The sequence below is a fragment of the Aulostomus chinensis genome, chromosome 3 (genome assembly GCF_037954235.1).
Source record: "Aulostomus chinensis isolate RoL2024-O1b breed Wild chromosome 3, RoL_Achi_v1.0, whole genome shotgun sequence".
NCBI classification, from domain to species: domain Eukaryota; kingdom Metazoa; phylum Chordata; class Actinopteri; order Syngnathiformes; family Aulostomidae; genus Aulostomus; species Aulostomus chinensis.
In genome coordinates, this window is record NC_141322.1 from 14,067,788 (window position 1) to 14,090,311 (window position 22,524).

General features: G+C 43.3%; 1 protein-coding gene across 3 annotated transcripts in view; it reads right to left on the reverse strand.

The window, feature by feature from the left end:
* plxna1b (plexin A1b) overlaps positions 1-22,524 on the reverse strand; it is a 199,720-nt gene that overhangs the window by 128,394 nt on the left and 48,802 nt on the right. For all 3 annotated transcript variants that reach the window (XM_086198826.1, XM_086198827.1, XM_086198828.1), the window contains exon 3: positions 18,812-18,994. In XM_086198826.1, coding sequence (XP_086054952.1) covers positions 18,812-18,994 — 183 coding nt within the window. The remainder of the gene's footprint in view (positions 1-18,811; positions 18,995-22,524) is intronic.

The following is a 22,524-nucleotide window of genomic DNA, read 5'->3' on the forward strand; positions in this document are numbered from 1 at the left end:
CGCCCCCCTCCCTCAGTGCCTGCCTACAAGACATCAAATCCTGGTTCACCTCAAATTTCCTCAAACTGAACTGCAATAAAACCGAGATAGCCCTCATTGGCACCAAGTCCACACTCAGCAAACATCCCGGTTTCACCCTCACCATTGACAACTCCTCTGTTTCCCCCTCCCCTCAGGTTAAGAGTCTGGGTGTCGTCCTCGACAGCACCCTATCATTTCAGTCACACATCAACAACACCATCCGGTCCGCCTACTTCCACCTCCGTAACATCAGCCGCCTTCGCCCCTCACTCACTCCCAACAGTGCCGCTATTCTAGTTCATTCCCTGGTCACTTCCCGTCTGGACTACTGTAACTCCCTCCAGTTTGGTCTCCCGCACAAACTCCTCCATAAACTCCAACTGGTCCTGAACGCTGCCGCCCGCATAGTTACAAAAACCCCTGCCATCTGTCACATCACCCCTGTTCTACACAAACTCCACTGGCTCCCCATCAAATTCCGCATTGACTATAAAATCCTCCTCCACACCTTCAAGTCCATCCACAACCTCGCGCCTCCATACCTGTCTGATCTTCTCCACATCAATATCCCAACCCGGTCTCTTAGGTCTGCCTCTTCCCTCAGCCTAACCGTTCCTTCAGCCCGTCTCTCCACCATGGGGGCACGAGCCTTCAGCCGCTCGGCCCCCCACCTCTGGAACTCACTCTCCCCTGACCTCAGAACTCACTCCCCCCTGACCTCCTCCCTGACCTCAGAAACTGAATCCATAGACTCTTTTAAATCACACCTCAAAACCCACCTCTTCAGACAGGCCTATGAATCTGTGTAGTTTGCTCTGCTCCAAAATGATTGTTGCTTTTTTAATTTTGCTTGTTTGCTTTGCACTGTTTTGCTATGTTTTGCACTGTTTGCCCTGTTTTTAACCTTGTACGGCGACCTTGAGTGTCCTGAAAGGCGCCTTAAATAAAATGTATTATTATTATTATTAATTTCTTGTTTTTCAGCTTACTTTATGTTGGACATAACCAGTACCTACCAGTATTGTGAGAGAGAAAGAGATGGTGGCTGAGCAGATCAATATTACTTACATGCAGCTGAAATAAGGTTTTGCGCAATTTTACCTTGTTTAAAATATCTCAAAAATGGGAAATCAATATGTGGAAGACAAAAGTACTGCGGCTGCGCATCCACAGTTAAATCAATCAGACACATGTTGCAGCAACACGTTGCTCAAGCTTCGTCTATTTGATGGGGAATACTGAAGAAGCTTCAGAGCATTATAGTGTATTTAAAGAGACCAATAATGAGATGAATCGTCCACCGTCGGATAAGCCACTGCGGTCATACGTCACATAACCATTTCACAAATTGCTGTGTATTGTCTGTACTCTCATTCCAATGTATCTTAAAGCATTAAAAACTTACAAATGGCTGCAAAGCTGTAAAGAAAGAACTGTCTATGTTAAATTAATGAACCATCTGTGTTGTAATAAATGGTATTATGTTGTGACCCCCAGCGCTGATGTCAAGTCACAGTGGGAGGTCCCAGACACACAGACAGTGAGGCAATAGTCTCTCACAAGGTGACTGCAGCCATGCCCGCTACCGCACGTGAACTTTATCAGGCGGCTTCTTTCTGTCTCTCTAACACACTTCATTCCCAGCGGCAGCCTTGACCCTTTCGCCTCGTCCTCACTCCACTGCATCACTAAATGCAGCCATTTGGGCTCCCGTAGGGCCCGTGATAGAGCTTTGGTCACCTCCCAGCCACATTCATACCACTGGGCCTGTAATGAAACTATGGATTTTCCATCAGAGTCCTGACACTAACTGCCCGTTTGCCATGTATCCAGTCTCTACTGCACTATTCTGTACTGTATATGGCCAGAAGATCCCCCACTCAACTATGTTTTTTTTAATTTTTTCCCACATCTTTTTGCCACTGGCAAGGGTTTGCCAGCTCTCAAGCAATGTCTACTATGTATTCGCTCAGGGTGGAGGAAGGTTTTTCAAACCTGAAGCCCGTGTGTAGGAAAACCCAAAGCCCAGGTAGCACAGGACTCATAATTTGGAAATGAAGAGTGTGAATTCAAACTAGTTGAGCAACATCTGTATTTGACTCAGAATAACTGACATCAACCTCCTGCTATAATGTCAGAGCTCGATATTTCACACGGCCTCTGTTTCTGATACACAGTTTTCAAGACATGTATGAAGACTCTCATCTCACCAAAGTGCTGGAGAGTTAGAAGTGACTGACATCAATAAGCGAGTAAAAAAATGCATTCGTAACTTTGAATAAGTGGGTCACAAGCAGACCACTGATTTCCAGAGCACACAAGGTCAGCGGGACCCTCTCGTGGCTGCTGGGGCTGATGGGAGGGGCCAGAGCAAGGTAGACGATCAGATCAAGGAGGTGACAGTGTAAACTGGACTTGAATTACACGACCTCGGTGTTGGTCAAAACATGGCTGGAAATATGCGGTGAAATTTTAACTTATCAAATACGTACATGGCATACACACGAACCGCATCACAGATGACCTTGCAACTCTTACAAGAGCAAAGGCAACACTTCTCCTGTGTGAGATTTAACAGTTCCTGCATATCAAATGTTACAGGATACAAATATTTTTTATGAAGTTACTGAGAAGGTGTTTATAATACATTCCTTTGATATGGCTTTGACAACACATAGCATCAAAACGGAGGAGTTAATCCTGTTGTACATGGATGAACATGTCCTCACTAACACAGAGCTCATCTGCAAGTGCACAAAAATGAAGACAGAAAGAACATGCCGAGGGAGTTAATGAGCGAGTGTGCCATTGCCGTAGTTTCATCTCTCTCTCTCTCTCCCTTCTGTCTCTTTGTTATGCACACGCGCACATGTGCACACACACACACACACACACACACACACACACACACACACACACACACACACACACACACGATAAACATGACCTACAAGCCCAGTTATTTCCAGTCACAGTTGAAGCAGCAGTCCCAGCACAGCGCTGGGTGCAACTTTAACATTCAGCAACGTTGAATCAACCCAGTTTTAATTTTGTGACTGTGCTCAAATCCCCTGCCAGCACCGCAAACATCAATGCTCTTTTTCGCTCATCCTTCCTCTTCCTCACTATCGCTAGCCATGGCTGCCCTGACTACTGTTGCTATGGTAACCAAGGAGCAAGCCCGCCACTGAGGGATTTAGCGACAACTTGGAGTAAAGACCCCCATGTTATTGGAGCCTTATTACTGGGTGTGTACTTGTGTGTGACTGTGTTTATTGTTGTGTGCTCTAATGCACGGATATCTTCAGCACAATAATAAAACAGGTCTCTCAGGGGGCATCGGTGCAGGTGAGAGCCATAACTTCACCATGGCAAGGGAGGGCAAGTACAATTTAGAGGGAACATTGAAAGTCAGACCTATACACATATTTAGACAGTCCATTGATTGAACTCCAGAAAACAATGAAGCGGGATATTGAGTGACAGAAATATTAGAAAACAAAGGAGAAATAAAGAAAGTAAACTGAGGGAGAAACCCATGCACTCATCACTTTCTCCCCCCCCAACCCTTACACACACACACACACACACACACACACACACACACACACACACACACACACACACACACCATCTGTGCTGGCCTTATCCATTCCAAGGTTATCAGTAATCCAATAGGCTTCCCTGGAAGTGGGCAGTTTTCCAGAGAAAGTGCCAATATCCTGTAAGCAGAAACATCCGTACGGAACCTCTTTTAAGTGACATGGCGTTCGCCCACTTCCTGTCTTTCTCTGTGACAGGATGAACGGTTGCCTTCTGTACACCGCTACTCGTTTCATCTGTTATACCCTTCTTTTTGGTCTCGATGAGAAGCAGTTCTTCAATGTATTCACACAACATGTCTGCATTCTTGTTTGATATGAATAGGGGTAAATGATGATTCATTTGCTATATCTAAACATTGCTTTTAAAAACATCCAAAAAATGATGAACAGAACGCAAAATCATCATGCTAATCATCAAGCCATGGCCCCTCCCATCCTGCCGGACAGACCTTAATCGTAAAACTCAACACTGATCTTAAGTGAAGGGAAATGAAAACAAAATTCACATAGAAAGGTTCAAAATGGCACCAATATCCGTTTTACTGAGGCGGTTTTCTTGCTAATAAAATACAGCTAAAAATGCGGCAAGCTCTGTCATTAGCATGATTTGGAGTGAAACAACTGATCTCTCTGACAAAGGACAGAGGAACATAAATCTAGCCTGACACAAGTAAAGACTTGTGACTTTACTGTGACATCCATCATCGATTCCTCCACAATCACCTTCTCTCCTTTTTTTGGGCCTGCTCTGAGAATTCCTAGCTAGCTTCTCGTATCTAAATATAGCATTACAAGCTACCCAGAGTTCCGTACCTGCTGTTTTACTTACACAAAGTACAATGTTGCTTTAAATTATAAACAAAAATACCTGCTGTCGTATTGTCAGGTTATGCACACGGACCCATAAACACATCATGGTTGAAGAGAGAGGGTCTGGTGTTATTTCTAGGCCACTAATTCACTGCCACTGACCCATAAACAGACAGCACAAGGCTCTTATGGATGATCAGACACAGTTGAGTCCTTAGGCTGCAGCTTGGAGCGAAGACGGACTGAAAAACTGAACGGGATGTGTTTGGTCTGGGGTTATGACAAATATTTAAATCTCCGCAGAAATACACTGAAGTCACTTTTATTTTGTAGTAGAAGAAAATGTTATCAGCTATACTTCAGATGGTGCACGTCTTTGTATGTATATGAGCTTGTTCTCATGTTCCCTCCCTGTTTTTCCTATTTTGTGCGCCTGTGTATTTGCTGTCATTATGTGTGTATGCAGCCTCTCTCTGGGGACCCTGTTTGTGGTGCTTTAATTAGCTTAATCCAACAGCAACACATGGATGGAGGAGCGGTGAAGGAGAGGTGGCAGAGAAGGAAGGGTAGACAGGGGAGAATAACTCTCCTTCTGCCATTTGCTACCCCCCCCCTACACGCACACATATATCCGAACACACATCCACCATCACCACCCCTCAGCCCTCTGCTCTTGGCAGTGTCAGTAGCTGGCCAGACCAATGCAAAACCCAATGGGAGGTGGAAACTGTCTCCGAAATGGCCTCATGTGCTGCAGGAAGCCAACTAAACCATTTCCAGGGAGACGCTACATTCACACAGTGGCCAAGCTAAATGACCAATTAAATGTAATAGTGAGGGCTTAATTGGTGTTAGCCAATTTGGGACGACACTGTGCAATTAATGCTATAGAGTGGATATGGAGGAAACTGGGGAAACGGGCTGTCGGGAGTGTCTGTGTACCTTGCTTCACTAATCCAGCGACAAAAACTGGTATTTGTGAGCAGGATGCAGAGAAACAGAGGATGAGGGTGTAAGCAAGGGAAACAGGGTGAGAATAAGATGGGAGGAGAAAAAGAAAGACTGTTGAGAATGAGAGAAGAGACAGAGAGTGGATGGGAATGAGGGAAGGAAAGAAAAAAGATGCACAAACAAATGCTGGCCTTGGGAATAGATGCAATCAGCTCAGTCAGTCAGCTAATGACTTATTCCATGGAGGAAAGAAAGAGCGGAGAGTGAGGAGCAACAGTGTGAGTGAATCAAAAACGGAAAAAAAACAGAGGGTCTGGGTGAAAGAGACTGGAACTGACACAGGCAGGGAGAAGAGAGATAAATGCACGCATGACTAATTAAAGACTCCATCAGTTTGAAACATATGAACCAAAGGAGAGGATGGATAAATATTTCACCAGAAAGAGGAGAAGATGAGCTCGTTGTCTCTTAGACTTTGGAAACAGAGGAGAGCAAAAGATGGTGAAAAAGAAATAACTTCTGCCAGAGAGTGAATAACACAGAGTCCAGCGAGACCCCTCTTAAATGCCCAACTCTTCATTTTTAAGAGCTTAACAGATGGAAATCATAAAACCACCAGTTTAGCTGTACCAATAATAGAGACATTATCTGTTTGAAAGCTAAAAACAAAACCTCAAGCCACCGCCGGAACAACACTTACTTCCTCTTCAGCAGGCCAATTCAGTTCATCCATGGCTTCATTCATACAAATGCAAAAAAGTGCGTGTCTGGTGTTTCACGATTAAAATATTAAAAATCAGTTAAACCTTTCAGTGTGTCAGTGGTCTGAAGATTTGAAAGTCCTCAAGAGTGCACCAAACATTAATTAGTACTAACTGAAATAGCGAGCCAACATTAAGAGTGCGCATTAGAATAACAAATGAGCCAAAGAAGAAACTGGAAGCACGTTTCTTCAGTATGGAGCACCAGCAAGTTACTAGTGGACAAAAGTTCAGTCTTGATCAAGTAGTTCAAGTCATCGGTCGTTCAAAATCAACCCAAACTACTTCATCGAAATCAGAGGACAAAGAATTTATCCTGGTATGACACGAGAATGACATGAGAACACATGAAGAGGTAATAAAAACTATTAACAGAACCCTGATGTTTGGCTGTGCATTCTTGGGATAAATATCGTAGCACGACATAAAAATGTCTCATATTATTAAAAAATATAAACCTCCATACTTTATTTTGAAACTGTTGTAAAAAAGGTTGCAGGACTGCTTTACAGCTTGACTTTACGTTGCTGATTAAATAGAGACATCGTTTTTGTTATTCTATATTTTACGTTATTTATACGTACTTCTCGTTGCTAGCAATTCTGTTGCTCAATGTCAAATAAAAAGAGAAAAGTGCCTTTGAGTTTTATTTCTTTCACAGGATTATAAAGAAAATAATCATGAGATCATGAGACATGGTTAATTTGTCAATCTTTCATTAAAAGTATTAAAAACATACTATATCGCGATATGAAATGACCAACATCAGGGTAAGAGCTTTTGTCCATATCACAAATTCCTATTTGACATGAATATAATAAGAAAAAATAAAAATAGAATTATTTGAACTAAATTAATATGCTAGAATGGCAGATGATAAATGACCTGTACCTAAATCTAACCAGTTGTTTTAACCAACCAGTTCTGTGTCGGCATGCTATAAAACATTATTTTTTTGGAAACTGCAGGCTCAGCAGGACAGAAAAACAACCAATTTACAGCAGCAAATGTTTAACCAATCACAGCGGATGATTAATGGCATGTTGGGTAGCGTGTTCTCGGGTACTTCAGTGTGACTGGTGCGGGTCAGGAGGAGAGCGGAATAAAAACAGGCGCGCTGGAGGCAAGGCACTCAGTCAGCTAACGTTGTGAGTTTGCTTCAGGCAAAAACCTACTCCCTTTGGGGGGGATGCAGGGCTGGGGGGGTAATTAGTAAGACGCAGGAGACGCCACCATGCTGTGTGAGAAGGATGAACGTGGGGAGCTGTTGTGTCTCAAGGGTATTTTAATGTGTGTGTGTGTGTGTGTGTGTGTGTGTGTGTGTGTGTGTGTGTGTGTGTGTGTGTGTGTGTGCCCTGCCTTGTGGCCTTCAACTGCTCCCAAACCATATGACAGTCTTGTGATGCCACAGTTACACACTCACAATACATTACAAGCCTTTTCTACTCATTTAACACTCCAGGCAAATTGCAAAACTCTCCTTCACTTGTGAATGTATACAAATATGTTTCTATGCATGTTAATCACCTTTAAGTCACTAAACCAGAGGAACTAATCAAAAACAATCTATTATGGATCTACAGTATTAGCTCAGCAATGGATAATCTGATAAGCCTGCTTCATTGGCTTCCCATAAGAGCGTCTATGCGGTGCTGTCTGCATTCTTCACGCCAGATTAACTAATTTGATAGGAACTCGCATATTTACACTCATCATTTGGTGTAATGAAGATGAAGAGGCTCCTTACATGCAGGTTATTTACGGATTTAAGGGAAGAGTGTGGTGTCTTGTGTTATCACGTATCCACAATAGGGCTCTCGTGTCTTTACAGGTAGAGTCCCTTTCATGGTTTGGTCTGGCTTGTAAAATATTGATGCAAATTGCCGCCCTCCGCCCCCCCGACTCAACGGCAATAGAAGTGTGCTTCCCCTGCTCTGACAGTATGAACACCCCACCCAACCCTGCAATCGCCTATCACTGATCAGCTACCACATGTGAACCACGAGCCAGTTCAAGTGAACAGCCAGCTAGCATAAATTTAATACTCGTTAGAACAAGCTACCGCTGGCTAGGACAATAGAGCCACCAGACAAGCATGGCTCTTCATCTCCAGCATCTCCTTCAGCGTTCACAGCAGGTGAAAGCCAAACCAAGATTCACTCTTGTTCTTCAACAAGCTTCATCCACTTGTTGTTTCACCTCAGCAGAGCTTTAATTCTTCTTTCTTCACTGCTCCAATGTGCGGCCATTTTCCAGGGAAGGATTTTTTTTTTTCTCCTGCTGCCACAGGTGAGGGGATGTACGCACCCACTACCTGGACAGAGAGTCCACAAAAATAACAACATTGAAATACAGGCAGAGGCACTGCAGATTCAGTCACCACCACACACATCAAGAGGCCCATAAGTGATGATTGAGCCAGATTAAGTCATTATGTCCATAAAATAAAATGCTTAAACCTTTAATATCTGAGAGGTTTTGGTGCTTTGCTCTGTGGCCGTTCCAGGTTTGTTTAGAGCTATACAGCCAAAACAGCCTCCTCTAAGCCAAGGCATATACTGTGAGCTGCTGGGTTTAATCACAAGGACATGAGTGTGCTAGACATGAGTGGGTATATGTGTATGTGAGATAACGCTACTGTGGGCCAAAGGTAATCTACACCTGCTGCGCCACTCCTGCTGTACCCTCTGGACACGGTGCTGCAGTCCAACGTGCCCCAGTGTGAATCGGAGTTTGTACATACCTGCGTGAACATGCTCGTTTTGGCTTGTTAGCTTGCGATATGACATCCCTTCTGGTGTGTGTGCGTGTGTGTATGTGTGTCTTCCCAGAAGTGAGTATGCCCATGAAGCCTTGGCACTGTGTCATCCACCAGGTGTGCTGCTGGCTGTTTCAGCTGGCATTTCCAGAGGATTGCCAGGATGCTAAATTCCCTTTCTAACCTGTAACTTCCTCTCTACAGGCATGCAAACATGATCTTATATCAAAAACCATGAATATTCACTAAAGGTCTAACCCCAACATTCAACTTAGAGACCGATACAATATTAAAAGTCTGACATTGTACACAAATAACCCACTAGTCCAGTAAACTAGCAAGGTTAAAGTGGCTGTATGTTTATCGAGTGCTAGTGGGGGAAGGTAGTACCGTTAAGCTGCAGAACAAGGTGGGAGTCCCAGACCGGGTTGAGGGGTCATAGCCTACTGCCTCCACCCACAACTAGAGAGGCAGAGCAAGGAGTGTTCGTTCACAAGCAGAGTGTGTGGGCAAGTTTAAGGGACTGTGCTGTGTGTCAAAAAGGGTTTATCACAATATGGTACATGCAGAAGCTACAAGGGGCCTCAACAGCTGGAAATCACTTGCTGGAGGGCACTCCAAAAAAGTGATGGATTCCTTACTGCAGGACTTGGCGAGCTGGTGAGGCTGGAAGACACAATTGAGGGGAGCCAAGATGATGCAGGAGAAAATAGAAAGCAGGTGGGCTGGCCCCAGGGTTCTGCTGCAGTTTGATTTGTAAATATATGAGCAAGGCACTTACAAGGATCTCAGCTCTCAAGAGCAGTTGGAGGGTGTCCTGGTCTCCACCGTGTCCCCTTTACAGGACTCTATCAAGGACAGCGACAGTGTGGAACAACTCTATGCAGGCATATTGAGCATGATCAGGTTGTTTGGTTTTCCATTCTGTCAAATATGGACCAAATATTAGATGACAAAGAAAAGGCCTGGCTCAGAGCAGTCATGGACAGAAGCAGAGAGGGCAACAACCTCAGGAGTCCAGTCTGGTGGCTGAGCTGTGAGCAGGCAAACATCAAGAGGCAGAACCAGCAGCTGCAGAACTGTGAGGTTAAGCTACAGGAGCAGGCAGAGAGCAGCTGCAGGGCACGCCGGGTCAGCACAGCCTGCTGCAGCTCAACACCGCCCAGGAACAAGGGGCATCAAAGTGTCATGAATGAAGGGAAGGTTAGTCTCTAGAGACAACTGGAGGAATTGAGGAATAGGAACAAAAGGCTACCAGACTCAGAAGAGGGTTAGTCATTAACTCTGTGAAGACCTTTGTACATCATACATGGACGCAACAGATGTATAAAACAAGTGTTGGAATGTCTTATTTCAGCCTCAGAGATGATTATTTACTCAGCCTCCAGTGCTGACAGCTGAGTATTCACACTGGACCATCCAGGAGGTAGACCTGTCTGGTATCTGGTTCAGCCAAATGAGAAAGAAAAAGAGAGTTAAGCAAACTTCGCACGTATGTTATTAAAAGCAGGGTTTCTTTGATGTTCCATGGTGAGATGTCTAATGGAGATGACCTAGAAATAAGGCTGTCCAGGTCTCCACTTGGATCATGTGAGCATCCCCAGCTTGCATCCAGACTCTTCTAATCTTCCTTTAAAAATGGATTCTAGCGTGGCACATTTATTATTCATCTCCTCCGCTTGCTCTCCCCGCTGTCTCCTCTCCCAGCTTTCCCTCTGTTTCCCTCTCTCATCTACACTTCACTTTGCCTCATTAACCCTTGGTAGTAGAGAATTAGGATGGGAACGCTAAAGTAGTGAATGAAAGCCACGCAGTGTGTAGTCACACATTGTTGGAGCGGCCCAAAATGCGTTAGGACTGAAATAATCGAGGACCGGACCATTCCCGTCAATAGGGTTAGTTAACGTGGGATCCAGCCAGTGTAATCCAGCCTGTGCTTTAGAACTGATCAGCTTTGAACACTTGGTCCTACATTGGTGAAGGTGCAAGGCAACACTGGGCACTGAGTTTTACAAGAGTTTTTTTTTTTTAAACAGGACAATCAACTGGCAGCACTTAAAAGTGTCCCCAAAGTCAGTCGTGCTTGTTAGAAATATGGATCATTATAGCAGACCAGGCTCTTTCATATGAAGTTGAGATCGTGGTTTAATGAGACTGTGTGTGTGTGTGTGTGTGTGTGTGTGTGTGTGTGTGTGTGTGTGAACCCAGTAATAAATTTCCATTTTCTAAGAGTTTGTATGTTCACTTTTACATCTAAATTTCTCTCAGGTATGTACACTCGTGAGAGGATCACCATCCATAGTGCCACTCGCAGCTTCCACCAGAACCACTCATCCAAACTCCTAAACACCTGAGACGGACTGCTTGAAGACATCCACGTGCTCATTATGAACACAAATCAGCTGACAAAAACTTGTCCCCTTAATATTTCAATATTAATTCAATCATCTGATCATCATCATCATCTGATTTCTGGTCTCAGCAGTGCCTATGCCAGATGCCTGACCAGAAAAAAGGAATATGAAGTTTTATGACGATATAACCACTCTGCATCCTGTGTGATCTGAATTAAAAAAGGACATTTTTACACATCATGTGGGAATGTCCATCTGGTTTTGGGAACAAAAGACCCAATGTCTTCCTAAATGACATTAGGAATGAAGATTTATGCTCTTGAATGACGATTGCAGGCTTAACAGTAAATTAGCCACATGAGCCACTACTTCATAATCTTTTGTGCAGAATACCGTTTGCATGTATCGTGCAATTCAAAGAAAAGCAGTCGGTGGTGAGGGTTACTGGGCCAAAGGCGCAGGAATATGCTGCTGCTACTTCTCTGTATCTTCCACTGCACTACCTCACTGAGTTGGTGTATTCCAGCAAATACTGGGCATCAGATTCCTTCAGAGTGCTGCGACAATAACTAATTTAATAACGGTATGTCATGGGAACCATTACCCTGAAGTATTTCTACTGATGCTTTTGACTTTGACCTCAAATGGTTGTGACATGGTTTTACACTGCGCTCACACAAGTTGATGACATGGTGAGTTGTGTATTGGCGTAACTGTGCACCTCTCAACTCTTTCATTCTGGCCATTTTCTTCATTGCTCACTGCATCCCAAGATGTGTTCTTTACGTTACTTCCTCGTTGATCTACAGTAACAACTGCTACTGCATTCGTATTTCCTACTTGGTTAGCTGAGTAATTAGCTTCGTTTCTCTACCTCTCTCGTCTGTTGTCTTCTTCAGCAGGTCCACTTTTAACCATACCACCACGAAATAAATTCATCATTGATTAACTTAATAAAAAAAAAAAAAAAAGGAGGTGAGTTTTAGTGAAGCACAGATTAGCACCGTGATACCTGTGCGCTGTGGTAGTTAGCCTGGTAGAGCTAACCACACCATACTATGCCAATAAGATCAAACAAAAATGAATGTTTAGTCCGATTTGCAAAAATAAAGTTGAATTCTTGTCACATCTGACCATCACACTGACAGCTACTGGCCCTGCTTAAACCACTGACCACCTTTGTTTAAAGTCCATTCGAATCACTTCAAACTTACCTACTCTGGAGTCATAAACCCACCAACTTTGAAGTAGATATGATGGACGGTTAAGAAATAGCAAACCTCGCTGATGTATACATGGATGCAGAGGTTCTTTCTTTGCTCTGCTCCCCTCTCCTGGAGGACTTTTGGAAAATAGTAACCATTACATGTCTTCTATATACATACTCGCATGTCTCACCTGTTATCAGGGAGGGAAATCACCGGAGGAGACAGAAAGACCGAACTGAAAATAAGAATCTGAGCAGCAGATGAAAGAAAAAATAAAGAGAACATAAGCAGGGACAACATGAAGAAGTAGAGGATGATTCCTTTTACTAATTCATAACCGGTTATACAATGTCTATTTCAGTAGGAATGAGACAGTCACACATATTGTTCAACAATCTATATTGCTGTTCCTCACAGAATGATAAAAGTAGCACATGAGGCCTCAAGACACACACTTGAGATGTGTTCAATGAGACCCTGCAAGGCTCAAATGTGTATTAATGTGTATGCGAGTGCTAGGGTGAGTGTAGCCAGACGAGACGACACACTAACAGATGGGAGAAGACAGGAGCTGGCAATAAGTCGAGATAATTGATATGATCCACATGCTTCAATAAGCATATACAAGCATGCAGAGACATTCTCAAAACTTGACAAGTGTGCAGAGTTTTCCACACATTCTGTCCTTGAGTGCTGTGGCTGCGCTGGCCAGCATGAAAAAGCAGCAGGGACTCTTCGAGTGTGTCCTTTGTTAGCCAGTCACAGCTAGACACAGAAGTTTTCATTTGATTGAGTTGATTCCTTGCTGAGGTTGCATGCCAAGAGAGGCTTCTGGTGGTGAGGGAGATGGAGCGGGACATACTGTATATGCTTGGTTTGTCACTCTCACATCATGGCTTAACTGAGTTGCATGTAATAGGAAAACACCATTTTAAAAGCTGTCAAGAGGAAGAAGAACCAAAAGCAGAAAATGACATTTTGCTGTTAATTTGAGAACATCCTGATAAGATTGGATGACTGATGTGCTCTGGGAAAAAAGTTAAATTAAGTGGAAAAATATTAAATGCAAAGTGTAAATTATCTGTTTTGTCTTGAGTGTTCTGTTTTAGCTTTTATTTCCAACATCGCATCTAATCCTCCTCATCATTCTCGGCATCTCCGTATCTCCCATCCCTCTCTCTCATTCGTTCTGTGCGTGTGTGCGTGTGTGACTGCATGCAGTTGTGTGAACTAATGACCGAGGGCTACCAACACCCACACAAAGCAGGCCTCTGTGCTTCTGCCCGGGTCAAACAACTCGTGGCTTGCTGGCGGAGCCAAATGATGATACAAACACACCCCAGCACACTGCACTCTTTTCCAGTGTCTTTATCCCATTTCCTGATGAGGATTTTCACTGAAGCATCTTACAAAGAAGGAAAACACATGCATGTTATTAATTACTATTGATATGCTTCCTCTGTGTGTTTTGTTCCTTTGTGGATTAATGGTCCAATCATATGAACGAAAACAAACACGTGTGACCTCACACATAAACAAGTAAACACGGGGGGTCAAATGTCACGTTAAAGCAATGTACTGAGTGAATATTTTAGTCCATTATAACCCTTACACGACACAATTAAACCACCTAATAAATCTGACTGATACAGTATTCACTTTGAAAAGACGAGACATTACCTTTGTGCTCTTTTTTTTTTCCTAGTACTTTACGTTCTCTATCGCAAACGCAGTCATCGCACATTTTTTGCTCTAGTCTGTCTCTCAAATTCATCACGAGCTGAACAGTTTGGGCTGCTTGAACACAGACGGCTTGAATTTGTAACCGGGATGACAAAAAGCCTCTGACGTTACTAACGGAGGCACCAGGCTGTCATCGCCTCCCTTGCTGACAGTGGAAAACTGACCACTATGCATGTGGGTACGAGATCAGAAGAGATGGAGGCATTTTCCCTCCTTTTTAAAGCAAATATTTTGTTCTATTGCTGTTAGGACATGAGACTTTGTAGTTCTATATAAATCAACATTCATGTATCGACCTGCTCAGCTCATTTTCAGGTGAGAAGTACAGGTGAATCAGTTGTGCCTCTGCCACATAAACTGTTGAGAGGGTTATTTCGGTTCTTTCTTGTTTTCCTCACCGCGTCTATTCAGACATCCATGTGAAGCCTGAATGCAACTTCAGTTCAATCCTGCGTATGCATCTTCCCACCTGAGCCTGGCATGGCCACAAGGAGCACACAGCGGGCTTTCGGGGCTCCAACCACCTGGCACACTGGCCACATACACACAACAGATGGCTCGCATCGGCCCCCTGTGGAAGGCACAGCTGAGGAATCTTAACTCATTTTTGTGTGTAAATGTGTGTGGGTTTAAAAATGATTTACAATACGTGTAAGAGTATTGCTCGGATTCATCATCTGTGAAATAAAATGCTTTTTTGTAGAGAAAACCCAACAATGTCTTGTTATTCATGAAACAATGTCCAAAAAAGTTGTATCATTGTGTTAGTGCAACTAAAACTGGACTTTAAAAGTACATGTAATCATGACCGATACTGAACTTTTCAAAGTTCGAAAACAAAAATGGAAGGAAGTCTGTCTGCTACCAGCTGGGACGGGACATACCGCCACCTGGTGTTCTAGAGGCGGGCATTGAATATGTAGGTTCCTCCCTGTTGACGTACACGACAGTAGGCCAATCAAATGGCTCAAGTGCAGTCATGCAAGGGAACCCACTGAATGTGACCAGATTACTGCCCACTGCTGTACTTACAAGAGGCGGCCAGGCTCCAAAGACAGAGAGTGAGATATGATTCTGTTTGTAAAGCTGGCGTGAGGCGCGATGACCAACGGCAGACAGAGATAATCAAACAGTCAAAGGGAATGAACACTTAATCCTAAATATGGAGTGCAGTGGATGGCCAGGCCACCGCTGTGTCCTTGACCACAGCAGGATCCAGATGACCGCTGGAATGAGTTAATCACACCAGTGGATACCACCACTCTTCATCACTTCCATCTCCCCTCCACCTCTTATTGCTCTCCTCTCTATCTCCCCCATCTCTCACTTTATCTCCATTTCTTTCCCTGTATCTCTCCCATCTACACTCACTCAAACCAGGACTCATTAGTAAAACTCTTTTGTGTGTGTGTGTGTGTGTGTGTGTGTGTGTGTGTGTGTGTGTGTGTGTGTGTGTGTGCGTGCGCATATGCATACGTGAATGTGGCCAACACAGACGCTTTCTTGAAGCTATGGACAACCTTGAGAGGATGAGCCAAAGGAAGGGTTGTTAAAAGTCAAGCTCAGAATTTAGATATTTGAGGACTTCAAGTTGAGCCAAATGAAGGCAGAAGTTCGGTAAAAAAAATAAAAAAAAACTTTTTTCAGAAATTGTCCCGGAAGAGAGCCAGATCTGGCTGCCTTACGCTGCTTGTTTATTAATATCTATGCAGTAGTGATATTAAAAGCTTTTCCCTCCATTTCATACTTGCAGTGTAAGTGCATGTATTGGCTTTCTATCAATGCTTCACTGCACGATACATCTAACCCGAAAACTGCCTCCTTGAAGGGCATTCATCCGTTCTACCAATATTTCCTCCCCACTCCCCTCCCTCCAACCCTTCAGGCATGGCTATATAAACATCACTATACACTAGTGCTCTCCTGAGGAGAAGTGTAAGAACAGAGACAAGCTCCGTCATTACATCATGGTCTGCACGCACTCCCACTAAACTGTCAGCAGCTGACAGCACATGAAGAAACAGATCCACTAGAGTATATAATTATATATATATATATATATATATAAAAATCAAATTTCACTAATGAGATAGGAAACAGACACACAAAATCACACTGACCCACAAACACAGAGCAGAGGGGGGATGAGTGGCTGCCATATCAGTGGTTGAATCTGTTATCACAGACTATTAATTCAGCTGCTCTTTTCCTTCATCTCTTTATTACGCTGCCTTTTTCCCCTCATTTAATTTTTCATCCAGCTTTTCTTAGCTGCAGGACACACACATACGTTCGTGTGTGTGTGCACACACACACACACAGACAGACACACACACACGCTTTCATGCAATCTGAATTTTGCTGTAAGGGGCTTCTGTCAGAAAAGGGGGGCAGCAAAAGAAGCTGCAGGTATTTATGATAGGACATAAACACAACATACATCAGCAAGCTATTGCGGCACTTTTCCCAGGTGATGATGCACGCACGCACACACACACACACACACACACACACACACACTTCACAGCACAGAGGACTAAAATAAAGAGTGAATGGGTGTCACTGACAAATGCACAGGAGTGAATCTTAGTCAACATTGTATTGTTTGTCGTCTCTCACTCTCTCCTAAACGCACAGCACACACATTATTATGCCTACTGTGAGTGACAAACACTGTGCGCATACACAAACGAGCATTAAAAACTGCACAAACACACAGGCTGATTATATATTCATAATATTGAATAGATGACAGGTCTTGAGCAGCGCGGAGGGAAACAGTGTGAATTCTAATGAGCTACCATTTACCCTGAGAGCACCGTCCTCCATTGCCTACGTACATACAAACACACTAAGACACCACACAGGAAAGCACGCAAGCAGCACACGAGCGTATTACACGCACAGAATTGAATTCTTTGTGCATATTGTCAGTGCACAACTTACAATCACATGACAAAACTTATGTACAAGTCAGCCCAAAAAAAACAAAACAAAAAAACCCTTTTGATTTCAAATCTAATTTATTCAACTCGCACATTTCCAGCGCGGAGTAGAAACAAAAGAGAGTTCTACTTCTTAGTGTTCGATGACCCTGCATTCACAGCATTCCTCCTCTCTGTCCACAATGACGCACCTGATACTATAGATCACGTGACCATTCACGCAGGCTGGACATGATGACAACAGCTGCTAACATAGACAACAAGGTTGGCAGTGCCTTTAATTTGTTATTCACGCTGACTTAACCACTGGTCATCCACGCTCAGATATACAAGCTGTTTGCTTTCCCCTAGGAAGAATCACATGGTCGGGGCGTGACCAATCAGGGACAGAATGTCATGACCAATGAGCACCAAGCAGGAAGCACATGTGGGCTTCACTTTTCCAAAAAGTCTCTGACTGCCCAGAAATTACTGGATATTTTTGCTCTGGAAGGAGGTTTCCAGAAAGTTTGAGTGAGGACAGAAGGCCACAACACATCAAAAAGTTTTTATACTTGTATACATGTTGGCTGGCTGGGAATCTAGAACATCAAAAACTAGAGATGCACAATATTAGAGTTTCTTACTGAAATCCAACATGCCAATATTTTTTTTTATATTGATTTGGTCAATAACTCATATTTACAGATTCAATGTTATCTCTAAGAAAACAAGTTTATATGATATTCACATGAAAACTTTATTATATTTTTTATTTCCAAAACATTTACAAAAACCTATAAATTATATATTTACTGTATTTTTTCTTCATCAAAGATGAGGAGAATTGAGCAAAAGTGGGCAGAGATTAAGAGCAGCCATCACACACCGTATACATATTTTTAAAATGACCCGCATCTGCTGATACCCACGATGTGCTGATATTATCGTTCATCCTTTTCAAAGCCTGTAAAGGAATTCCTGGTTTGTAAAGTGACAATGCACGTGTGTGTCACCAAAGCTCAGACGAACAGAAGTTAACATCCATCATGACTCTTTTCCGCGCCCCCTCCTCCGTCTATCCACCTGAATCAGTCAGCGCTGCCCAGTTGACCAGAAACACACCCGCGCCTCCTGTCATAGCGGCTGGATTGATTGAGGGTGAGCTCTTAAAAATGAGAGGCAAGGCCGAGCTTGGTGTTGGCACAGCACTGACATTTTATGTCCGGCGTGACTAAGATGACAATCAGTGAGGGCGAGAGCTGCAGACTTGCTTCAAATTGCTGGTTAAACTAACAGGCTTTAAAGAGGCACTTCAGTGTCCTGCTGGAAATGGCGTGAGAGAAAAAATGGTGCTGACTGCATTCAATCTTCCTATTAAAAGTGTCTGTTTAGTGCTTGGTGTAAAAATGATTAAGCTGCCTGTGAGAACGGCGGGTTCTATTAAGTCACAACCCAGATTCACTTAGTGATGACCCGGACCACCACCACAGGCTGAAGTGCTACTCGCCATCAAAAACAGAAAACATTAATGAGTTACATCCATTTTCATTGGACGTCCATTAAACAGGAAGAAAAGGTTGGTTGTACAAGGCTTCTCTTGCAGAAAACACACCACCAGCCACCCAAATCAGCCTGGATCTCATTGGATTTGAGGGCGAAAGCACCATTCTTACCTTTTTCAGTTTGCCATTGCGCGTGCCGACAAAAGCCACAGTGTTGCCACGGTAGTCGTAAGCCGCCACTGAGGTCATACCATCATCTTTGTCAATGAAGAGGGGGGTACCCTCGATGGTGCTGGTCCCGCCCAGTGGCTGGTTGAAGTCCTGGCCGCAGAAGTTGTCATCTATCTGCAAAGGCTGGAGCGAGGAAGGGAAGACAAGAATCAATCACTCAAGAGTAAAACTGTTCAAAACCTCATCATTGATCCACAGAAACATTGATTATGTGCCTCACTGATATAGAATTCTAACACATGTACAAGAGGTCAGTTTGATGATGCAATGGGAGTTTTTTCCCAGTGGGGAGGCTTTTTATTGAGTTCAGTCGCAAGAGGTTTAAGAGATGAAGGAAAGATTTCCTTTACCTTGTGTTGCAGCTCATTCTCAAATGTTATTTTGTACATTTTCACTGTCACAGAGATCTGAATATATGCTTTTTGTAAATTTAGGCTTCTTCTGCAGAGGTATGGAACGAAACATATTTTCAGTGTTTCCATATGCTACATAGACGAACTTTAAGAATAAAACTAATGCTGTTGTAGTGACTCATCAAAAATGTCTCATGCCGTTGAATATATCTAGCATAAAGAATCCCTCCCATTCTATTTTTGCTTAAATACAAAAAATTCAACAAAGAAAACTACTCCACTAACATAAAAATAACATTTTGTCCCTATTTTCATTTAAGTATAGAGAGATGAGAGGCGAGAGCAGATCCTGAGCCAGGCGATCCCCAGGACGCCCCTCACAGCACCACAGCCACTTGTGACTTGTATCCACAGACCAGCAGGGAAGCAGAGAGGAGTGAAGGTGCATCATTCAATGCTAACATTCAACTTAACTTGATTATCTAACATGTTAAGTATTCTATTCAAATGTGGCCCATTCATAAACACAAGCCTTGTTCTCCACAGAGTCCCACCAGGCTGGGGCTGGAGCAGACTGTCAAGGGTTCAGTGACGCCGGTGACCGTGTGACAATATCTGGAGCATTCCAGTGTCACCAAGGGACCATCGCCCCGGGCAATCCACTGACCCATATGATTCTTTAACTAGCTAGTGAGAGTGCACACACACACACACATACACACGCACCAGTTTTATACAAAGTAGGCTTAAATGTCACAGACAATTAACAGTTTAACACATTTGTTCCATCGTGTTATTTTCGTAGTAAATGTTCATTACAGGCCGACTGGTGCTGAAATAATTAGTCACTAAATCAACCGACCCAGACCTAATTTAGAATATTGGTAACTGATTAGATCATTGATCAACAACAAAGGCCATTTCCTGACTTGGTGCTCAAATAAGTGGATTCGCATCTTTTCTTCGTATCTTCAGGATTTAGACAGGAAGTCACCTTTGGGAAATTGTTATTTGCATTTTCAAATTAGTGCCATAGACTCACAGGTGTATTGATTTATCTGCCATATTGATCATAAAAATCATCCTTTGTTGAAGTATAAGAATATTTACACCACATTTAAACATGTTTTGAGATGTTGCCTTAGTCGAGAGAGCAAATGTGTGAGAGCATGAAAGCAAACATGCGTGTCAGATGAGGTGTGTGACTGACGGCTGAACTGAGACGGCATGAATAGTGTGTTAACCAGAGTCAACAGATGCCTGTGCCAGTAAACATACACATACACACACAGAGTTGGGGAGTGTGTAAATGGCAGTGTAATCCACAGTCTTATCACTACATCATCTGATTGATCCACACAGGAGAAAAGATAACACCCTCCCTCACCCCCTCACCCTCGCTCGCTCCCAATCTGCCTAAATTGCCTGCACAACGTCAATAACCTCTTATTCTGCTTTTTTCAACTTTTCTCCCTCTTTTTCTGCGCTCTCCGGCTACTACAGTACAATAACATCAATATCACGATGCTGTCCTTCCAACCTCCATTCCTTGGTCACCCTGCATCTTCTTCCTCACTCATCCTCCCACTGCCTCCATCTCTCATCCCCTATTCTCTCCTCACACAACTATTCTCTTGTGTGTGTGTGTGTGTGTGGGGGGGGGTGGTCCCCCGGCCATTAACTGTGTTTGTGTGTGTGTGTGTGTGTACATGTGTGTAAGAGAGTGAAACAGGAACACACACCACCATTACCTGTTAAAACTTTCTTTTGTAACCACTAATGGCTAGGGGGCAATTTTTTTCCCCAGGAGCAAACGCAGCTGACAGACAACACACACGGACCAACAAATCCAGTTTTATGAGCCTGTATGGACTCTCTATCACACACACACACACACACACACACACACACACACACACACACACACACACACACACACACACACACACACACACACACACACAAAGCACCTAGTTTATTTCTATATGTGTGTGTGTGTGTGTGTGTGTGTGTGTGTGTGTGTGTGTGTGTGTGTGTGTTTGGGTGTGTTCATGTGTGTGTGTGTGTGTGTGTGTGTGTGTGTGTGTGTGTGTGTGTGCAGAGAATTTGCTACAAGCCACAAAATAATTCCCATCGTCTTCGTATGACACACAACTAGGGGCAGCAATTCTAAACCATATAGTCCTGGGAAACAAATCTATCAATCTGGATTAGACTCAACCCCTTTACACACACACACACACACACACACACACAACTCCATGACGTCACAGCCTTAGGGAGACACGTTAAAAGGGTTAATCCATTTTCTATGGAGGAGACTAACTGTCGGAAATACTTTATACAGTAGCCCCCCCCGAGTCCAAGGGTTCTCTCTCTCTCTCACACAGAGACAGAGAGAGAGAGAGAGACAGAGAGAGAGAGAGAGAGAGAGAGAGAGAGAGAGAGAGAAGCCTACATTTGTCTCTTTGGCGCTCTGAAGGGTAAAGGTGCGATTGCATTCCTGCAGATGTGGAAAGCTTAAACAGCACAGATCAGCATAGAGTACAAGGCATTTCCCTTGAGGTCGGAAAGTGTTTTAACGGGGCTACATGTTGATGCGGGCATAAAAAGATTCCCACATGAATTTCAGCTGATATTCAGGATGGAAAGAATATTCTCGTCCGTGGTCTCTGCAGGGTTATTGGCTGGAGACTGTATTTCAATGTTCTGCAGTGCTTCTAAAGATATGGAACTCCTCCATGGATGAAAGGGTTAAGCCAATAACCTTCTGTTGACTTTAGCAGCAGAGCCGTACTGTATGCACACTGACAAGAGGAGTGTTTCTTGATTTTTACAGCATACATATGGAAGCGGCCCAATTAGTACATTTGCAATTCTCCTCTCCTGCAAAAGACAGTAATTTCCAAACTGATCTTTTGATTATTTCCCAAAGACAATTCTAATCTCTAATGAATTCTCGTTTCTCAAACCTGACATTCATAAAAACATAAATGTTGCTTTTCTGTCGTCACGTGTGCAGTCTAAAGCAATGTCCCACCCACAGCACCATCTGATTGGTTACGCATCACAAATAGAGGGCTAGAAACACTTCAGGCCACTGTGCCACTAACTGGCTTCTCATTGCATCTCATCTTATTTTTATGCTCGAAAGCCATTTAAATAAAGTTTCATGTGTCAGTTTGTGTTATTTAAGAATTTCAACATCAAGATTTTTATTTTTAAATGAAAAAGTCAGTTCCAAATATCACTAACTGCCAAGCCCTTTTTTACAGATAATGGCAGGAGAGAGAAAAAAAT